The sequence below is a fragment of the Ricinus communis genome, chromosome 6, assembly GCF_019578655.1.
Source record: "Ricinus communis isolate WT05 ecotype wild-type chromosome 6, ASM1957865v1, whole genome shotgun sequence".
NCBI lineage: Eukaryota > Viridiplantae > Streptophyta > Magnoliopsida > Malpighiales > Euphorbiaceae > Ricinus > Ricinus communis.
This window is the reverse complement of record NC_063261.1, coordinates 9,775,517-9,784,322: the sequence shown is the minus strand read 5'-3', so window position 1 is coordinate 9,784,322 and position 8,806 is coordinate 9,775,517. Positions and strand designations below refer to the sequence as shown.

The following is an 8,806-nucleotide window of genomic DNA, read 5'->3' as shown; positions in this document are numbered from 1 at the left end:
TTGACCCAAATGGCAATTACAGCATAATTATATTCCGAAGTGGAAAGTAGCTGGAGGGAAGTCTCTACAATGATAAAATTGAGGGGTGTGGTTCCTAAATCGATGGGAGTGGTTCCCAAATTACATGAAAGTCCTCAAAGCTCAAGCAGGGAAATTCCTCAAAATTTCAAAAGCAGGCAAAGTTCTCAAAATTCAAGCAAGCGCAGTCCCTATATCAATTCGAGCTTACGGGGTGTGGCTTCTACAACTCATCAAGATATCCTTTTTGTTGTATTCTTGATATTTATTTAATCACATGAGTGCTTATAAATTTTGACAAACTGGGGGCAGTTGTTAGCACTCATTTTTTAGGTTCAGATATCTATGGAAAACCCAATGATAGAAGTTACTGACTTTCTAAAGTTTCAAGAGACCAAGGACGGGCAAATCCAAGTTAGGACTGAGAATCATTACATTAAAATCACTTTTCTAGAATCAATTTGGATTCCAGTATAAAAAATAATCAACTTTGAGGGGTAAAGCGGCCATTTCAGCAAGGTTAGGGACCATATTGCCATAATTTCCAAAATTATTAGCCCTTAGAATCAATCAGCTCTGCGTACAGCTGAATTAGCATAGCACTGAATCGGCTCTATGCAGAGTCGGTTAGCTCTACACTGTACTCATTGGTTATTTTTCATGAATTGACATCGTTTTACTCGTATTTTCGACATTTAAACAGTCATAAATATAAAAATAAGTTTTTAGAAGTGATTTATGATAATTATTAGGATTTTAGATATTTTTTATGATAATTTTTTGAACATAAAAGATTTAATTTCATTTTATTATATATTAATTTGATAAAGGGAAAGGATAATCAATAATTTTTACTTTCAAATAATTGAATCTTTAACTATTTCTCCAGGGTTTCTTAACCCTACTACTATAGAACATGACACCTTAGGTTTAGGGTTAGCTACATTCCTGAAATGATTCTTTAAGCTGCACTCTTATTTGATCGACATATATATATATATATATATATATATATATATATATATATATATATATATATATATATAAGGATTTAGTTATTTAGCAAGCCACTAAGAAATAACCTTAATTTAGGAAACTCATTTAGAACGATAAAAGTTTTTAGATCTCGAGCAAAACTGGATTCTCAGCCAAGTTTTGATTCAACTTCTTCCTCGTCTCCTGAGACCTCTAAAACAACAACCTACAGTGACAACCTGAGGGTTTCCCTACATCCACATCATCAACATCCTTTTCTTAACTATTTTTTTTATGTTTATTTATGAATCTAGAAACATGATTAGGTTTATTGTTTGAATGAATAAACATGATTCATATGATTAGATTAGGATTTCTTTTCATTTAACATGTTATTTTATTAGATTTGAATTTGATAATAGGAACATTTAGGGTTTTGAATATGATATTATGACTTTATTGGGTTTTGAATCCGATTAGTTTAATAATAGGGAAATAAAATTAATTTGTGTTTATTTGAATTAGATTCTAGGGTTGTATGATTGAAATTGGAATCTAATTTAAAATACCATATTAGTTACTATCAAGTTAGATTTCTAGGGTTTATATATCTTTTTAGGTTTTCTTTATTAAATTTTAATTTTTTATGTTTCTTATTTTATTTTACATATTTTAATAGTTTTTTATCCTTTGCGCATGTAAAATCGGCTCCTCGGCGTGAGAAATTAGAGGAAAATTGTAGAATTGACTTGTAAAAGCCCTAGAGCCGATCGGCACAATGTAGAGCCAATTCGGCTCTGCGTTGAACCGATCGGCTCTATTCTTTAGACTGATCAGCAGTGCATATTTTGACCCTGATTTTTGAGTTTTTGATGTATTTTAGCAATATTTTTGTATTGTACTTAGTTTTTAGGTATTCTTCTTTCACTTTTTAATTGCAGGAAGGGTTGTAATAGCTAGATCTAATTTTCTGCACTTTTATTTTTATTTTATATTTTATATATGCCAAATAGCTATAATGTGATTGATTAATTAAAATTGGACACATAGACCCTAGACTAAAAATTTGACCAAACATGAAAATTGTAGTCCATTAATTAACCAAATGGTAATTGGACTAATCTTTAAATCAATATAGATCTAGTGGGCTTTGCCATGCTTTAAATGAATTAATTAGATCATGTCACACTTAAGTCACATAATTGTGCCTCTGCATAGAAAGTAGTCCATTTAGGCTTTAAAGGATAGAATCAAAGTATAATTTGTAATTTGGCTAGACTAGGGAAAGCCTTGTACTAATCAATTAGTAAGATAGACTAACAAATCAAACCTATGATGGGCTTAAATAAAATGGGCTAGAATTAAGAGTATCTCACATGATATAATGAACGCTTGTAAATATAAATTGTTGTATTTATAGGGAATAATTCGTTAAATAATAAAATTGAAGACTAAAATACACAAATAAGGAAGTTGGCTTCCAGATCCATTTCTAGATGTGGCGAAGCTTCCTTATGGAATCTAGTATGCCACTCAAAATAGTAAAAGTGTCCTGGAGAATTACCCGGGTGGCGACTCCATCTTCATGCTAGCCTACATGACTAGTTAGCGTGTTCTCGTTTAGGTTGAAAAGTCTTATAGTCCATTGTCGCTAGAGATATTTGGGTGCGCGCCCGAAACCATCACCCACAATGATTGATCCTCACTCTTCATTTTCTAAAAGCTTTCTTGATATTGAAAGAATGAAAATCTAAGAACTAAAATATTTGTAATGAAGAACTGGAAAGAAAAAAACTTTATAGACACGAATAATGAACAGATGATGAATACTGGATAGTGTGTCTGGTCTCCAATACTCATCTAGATCTATAGAGATTTCTTTTGCAGAGTTCTTCTTTCAACATAAGATTTCTAAGAGTTATCTTATAATAACTCTTAATTATTCTTATTTAAATAACTAACTAATAATAATCCATAAATACAAAAAAAAAACTAATTTATTCCCTTTGGGCTATGTAACTTTCGGCTAGCCTTGAAAATAACCAGTTCACACATATTAATCTTAGATCTTGACATCAACACATCTTATTAAGCCCATTTCTGAGTATTTTTCTTCACGATTTCCTTTATTGACTAACATTAACTAAAATTGGATAATCAAACTTAATAGCTTAAATGAGATAAAAAGAATACTTTTACCATGATATATATATACAATATATCAATATAACATTAAAATATACTATAAATATATATAATATAAACTTATCATTTGTATATAATAATTAACTCTGGATAATAATGTATTAATATAACAAAGTAAAGTAGTAAATAATTAACTAAACTAAAAACCCTACACATGTATAATAGTCTTAGACCCCTAACCACCGTCCAAATCCCAAATTGGAATCACTCTCTCAAATTACTCAAGTGGCTCCAACTAAAAGTTCCATTAGAATATAAAGTAGAAAGAGAGATAGTTATCGATTAAAATATGACTCATCAATATTTCATAGAATTTTTCTTCATTTCTTAAAGAATTATAGAAAACAAATTTAAAAGAAATTAAAAGATGTATTCTATAATTATAGAGGAAAATAATAATCGCTCAATTATTATTATTCTTTTAATTATTTCTTTTTTAAGGTAAAATTGACTCATCTATTTTGATTTTTTTACTATTTTTGTAAATATATCCTCACCTTTAAATTTTAACATTTTGGTCCATTATCTTTGCATTTTTTATCAAATTTATCCAAACTCATTTAAACATTATGCCTTTGATGATTAACATATAGATGTGCTTTACTTTTTGTCAACATGGTATCCAGCCCGACCAAAACTATCCATCTGCCCTCACTTTTAGTTAATTGTTTTATAATATATCATGTGAGTAGATAAATAATAATAAGAAAAAAATATAAACAAGTGCCTTGTAGTTTAGCGCTTTTGTACTTAAGGGACTATAACTTTTTCAGGAAAAAAAAAGTACCTTGTGATTCAGTTTTCTTATTTTTTACTACCTAACAAACTAATATCTTTAGATTTCTATGATTTAATATTAGTTTAATACTTATTTTCTATTAAGTGATTTAGCATATAACTAATTACATTTAATGCATATTAAATAAAATTAATATATATTTTTTAATTTTATTAGAAATAAAATAAAATAAAAATATTTTTAGAAGTATCCTGATAGGTAAATCATCTACAAAATCATTTTGTTAGTGAAAATGAATATTATACTAATATTAAATTATAGAAATCTGAAGATATTAATTTGTAAGGTAGTAAAAATATAAAAAAACTAAATAACAAGATACTTTTTTATCACGAAAAAAAATCACAGTCCTCTAAGTGCAACATCATCTAACCACAAGTATATTTTTATACATTTTCCTAATAATTATTATAATATAATTGACCAGGCCAAATTACAATGTAAATGTCAATCTATTTTATAAAAAATTATTTTTATTTTAAATTTAGTGGTTGTTTTATTTTCTATTATCGAGCAATAATGAGTCCAATTCTTAATATTAAGTCTAATTCTAGAGGTTTAAAGAAAATATATAAAATATAAATTTATTTGTATTATATATTTATTTATCCTATTTACAGTGCATACTTGCACCAACATAATTTAATTTAAAATTTTCTTCTACAAAATTAATTAATTATCACTTTAGTTTCTGTATTTATATTAATCATTTAAGATCATTATCAAAAATTAAGAAGAAAAATAAATAATAGGAAGCATTAATTAACATTTTAATGTAATATAAGTATTTATTATATGTTTTTAATTAAACTAGATTAGATTAATTAAAATATGCCTTGAATAAGTTCAATGGCAGACCTCAAGGGAAATCCATACTCCTACATATACAATCTCAAACCAAGAAACCAATCAAACTTCTCGTGGTCGAATTAAGGAAGGAACTCTAATCCTAATGCAAATCAAGGGTATAAAGCACCATTTCCACTAGGTTTTCAGCAAAAAAATTATTATCCTCAATCTGAACCCAAGACAAACCTCAAGATGATGATGGAAAACTTCATCTAATCACAAAAGAAGGCAATGCAAGCAGTTCAAGCAAGTTTAAAGTAGTAAGAAGAAAGGTTGGAACAATTGGCCACGTACAATCAGGTGCTAGAACACCAAATAGCATCAGAAACAAGTTCCTCAAATTTTTGTCAGATGGGCCATTTGCCTAGCCAATTTGAAAATCCTAGAGAGCATGTAAATGCTGTAACTTTGAGGAGTGAGAAATAATTGCCTGAAGTTGAGCAAAAGATTGAGCAACTAATGGAAGAGCCAAAACTGACTCAAGTTGAAGGTGATAAGCCAAAGAGTGATGATCATTAGCCTATGGAAGCTGTAATACCCAAAAAAATTTCTTTTAATAATAATGGTTGTTATTTTTATAATTAAATATGTCGGTAAGGGCATTTTGATAATTTTAATTTTAAAAGTAATGGTAAATAAGTAACTCTCTATTTTCAATAATTTTAATTTGGTCCAAATTAAGTAGTTAGGGGATTAATTAAAAAACTAAAGAAAAGTTGGAGGATTAAACATTGATTTTGTAGGGCGAAATTGTTAGTAATTAATAAAGTTGAGGACTAAAGAGTAAAGAAGAAAAGTTTGGGGACCTAATGGCGATAAGAAAGAAAGAAAGAAAAAGAAAAGAGAAAGAGATCGGGGAGAGAGAGTGATCGCGCGGGGGAGAAGAGCTTCCTTTTGGGAGTACTGGGCGTCGACATTGGTGGCCAGAGGAAGGAGTTCTGGCGAAGTGATGGCAGTCGAGTTTTCAGGCTTTTCCGGCCGTCTCCGGCGAGCTTTGGCCGATTATAGGGTATATCCGTACTCCTCTCAGCTCAAGCTTTCCAATGGCACCAGTTTTGCGACGATCGAACTCCGTTTGAAAATCGACGATCGAGATCATCCGTAAATTTTTTCGGATGATCGAGGGTTGAATCGAAAGATCGGGTGCTGGAATCATCATCAGCGTGTTGTTTCGAGTCTGTAGGCGCGTTCGGATCGTCGATCGGACTCCGGCGGCTGGAGGCAAGTCGACCGAGTGATCAAGCGTCTCGGTAATTCTCTAGCCCGTAGATTTTAAAGTTTATTGAGAAAAAAATTATGTGATTAAATTATTATGTTGAGCATTAGAAAAATTATGTAAGGTTTGTTTATTGAAATAATAAATTGTCAGACCATCTGCCAATAATCGTGATTTATGATGTGTGGCGGAGTCGAGAAAAATAATGAAGTCTTGGTGACCCGACTCCTGTTAAATAAATTGTTGAAAATTTGAAGTGTTTTTTGGCGGGTCCTGGACTTGTTATACGGGGGGTAGATGTCGGTGTTTAGGGGAGGTTCTGCCGAATTTTCGGTAGAATTTACCGAGTCGAAATTCTTAGACAATTAATTCTAGAAGTCTAGGCCTAGGGTTATTTATCAAATGTTTTACTTTTTCTGATTGATATTTCCGTGATTAGATAAATTCGTCGGTTCGGCTCGCTCCACCCGAGACATCGGAGCAGAGCTAAGAGGTCGTCAAAACTATGAGTTAAAGTCATATATTTGTTTACATGTGTCATGCTAAGATTTTACGTAATAATTCTGATTAAATGATTTAATATTTTAATTATTTATTTAATTACTATTCATATATGTATCATTTTCTGCATCAATGCTATTGGGAATGCATGTTGACTCGGATGAGATGGCAGTAGACCATGCCACCTGATGGGTTGCATCAGGACCGCGTATGCACTGATATGAATTTGAGATAGATAGTAAAAGGTAAATTTAGGACTTGCCCTGGTCGAGTTTAACTCTCTAGGCTGAGTAGAGTGAGTTTGCCGGAGTAAAGGTCCCTGGTCGAACATTGCTCTCTAGGCGCCGGACCAGATTGGATTTAAGGACCCTAATCGAGCTTCGCTCTTTGGGCACCAGTTCTGTTGGAACAAAAGATTCGAAAGGCTAAGACTGATTAATAATGGGGATTAGGGTTCTATTGAGGTACTCCGTCCCGTAGTATGTAAAATTCATTTTATAAGAAGCATGGCATGACACGTGTTTTTGCATGACTTAATATTTTATTTTAAATTAAACAAATATTTTATTGAAGTGTTTGTATTTGTTTTTGGATATATAATTTTAACTCCCTCGAGACTAACAGACTCATTTTCACTTATTTTCAGGTGTTGTTAGCTTTTTTGCAGTTCTTTTCATCTAGCAGCCCGATTCCTTCATCTTCAGGTTTAAAGTAACTGATTTTTTTGTATGTTTGACTTTTAAAATTCTAGAACCTTCGCAGTAAAAATTTCAAATTTATCATTTTGTAATTTCATGTAAATTTAGGTCTTGCCTATTTATGCTGGTAGACTAAATTTAAAATGTAGTATCTTATGGCTAAAGTTTAATTATGGAAAAGTGCCAATGGACAGATTCTGAATTGCATTTTGTTTGAGTTAGTGAATGGTCAGGCTTACTACGGGATTTGGTGGCCTTAAGCTTACCCATTTCCTAGTGCCGGTCATGGGCCCATAGATCGGGTCGTGACAAAAGCCTAGATTCCTCACTTGCCATTCCCTCAAAGGATTAACAATGGAGCATTTGACAAGTAATTTTAAAAGGTTTTGAAAGTGTTCAAACAAATAGACATCACCATTCCTCTTTTGGAGGTGGTCACTCAAATGCCAAAGTATGCCAAATGCCTCAAGGACATCATATATAACAAGAGAAATTGGGATGATTATGGGACTATACTAATGAATGAGGTATGTAGCACAATCATCAGAAATAAGCTTCCTCTAAAGTTTAAGGATCCAGGGAGTATCACTATACCTTGTGTAGTTGGTAAATTATCTATTGATAGAGCACTTTGTGATTTAGGAGCTAGTGTAACTTTAATGCCTTTGTCTTTGTACAAGAAATTGAATATTGGAGAACCTAAACCCACCAATATTTCCCTACAACTAGCCGATAGATCCATAGTCTATCCCGAAGGAATTTTGGAGGATGTTTCTATAAAAGTTAGGGAGTTCTATGTGCCTTGTGACTTTGTGATTCTAAAGATGGAAGATCTTCAAATCCCTATAATTTTAGAACGACTTCTCCTTACTACAACTAGAGCAATGATTGATGTAAAAAGGGGTAAGATCAAACTTGAAGTTGGGGAAGAAACAGTGGAGTTTGATGTCTTCAAAGATGGCACAAGACCCTTTAATAATAAAATCATGTTTTATAGTTGATGCAATGCAAGGCTACATTTAAAAGGTGTTCCAAAAGCAACATCCTCAAGATCCATTATAAGCATATCTCATTCATGAAGTGGAATCCAATGATAAAGCTCATGAGGTAGTTGCATATAATAACACCTTGAATGCATAATTAGCACTTCCACGTAAACAATCTTAAAGGTATGAGCCCTTACCTCGTGATTTGTTTTCTATGAATGCTTTGAGGGAGGCAGATACCCAATGTCACGACCCCATCTGTGGGCTCGTGACCGGCACTAGGGAATGGGTAGGCATAAGGCCACCGAATCCCATAGTAAGCCTGACACTCACCGACTTAAATAAATCTCATCTCATTTAATGTTATTAATGCCATAATTTATCGGAACCATTAAATTTTACACAATTAATTCGGTCTGCCAGAAGAATTTGGCAAGACCCGAAACTAAGAAAGTTTACAACTGATACATCTACTATTACTACTGCGGAGAATCTAAGATTTTACAATTTAACATACCAAATCAAATACAGCACCCGATGATGAAGGAGTCGGGTTACT

At 32.0% G+C, this 8,806-nt stretch overlaps 1 protein-coding gene across 1 annotated transcript; it reads left to right on the top strand.

Annotated features, from left to right (window-relative positions):
* The first annotated feature begins 7,704 nt into the window (after nucleotides 1-7,704).
* LOC107261382 lies at nucleotides 7,705-8,262 on the top strand. Its single transcript, XM_015720120.1, has one exon. It carries the CDS (start codon nucleotides 7,705-7,707, stop codon nucleotides 8,260-8,262), a length of 558 nt encoding a protein of 185 aa, XP_015575606.1.
* The last annotated feature ends 544 nt before the right edge of the window (nucleotides 8,263-8,806 follow it).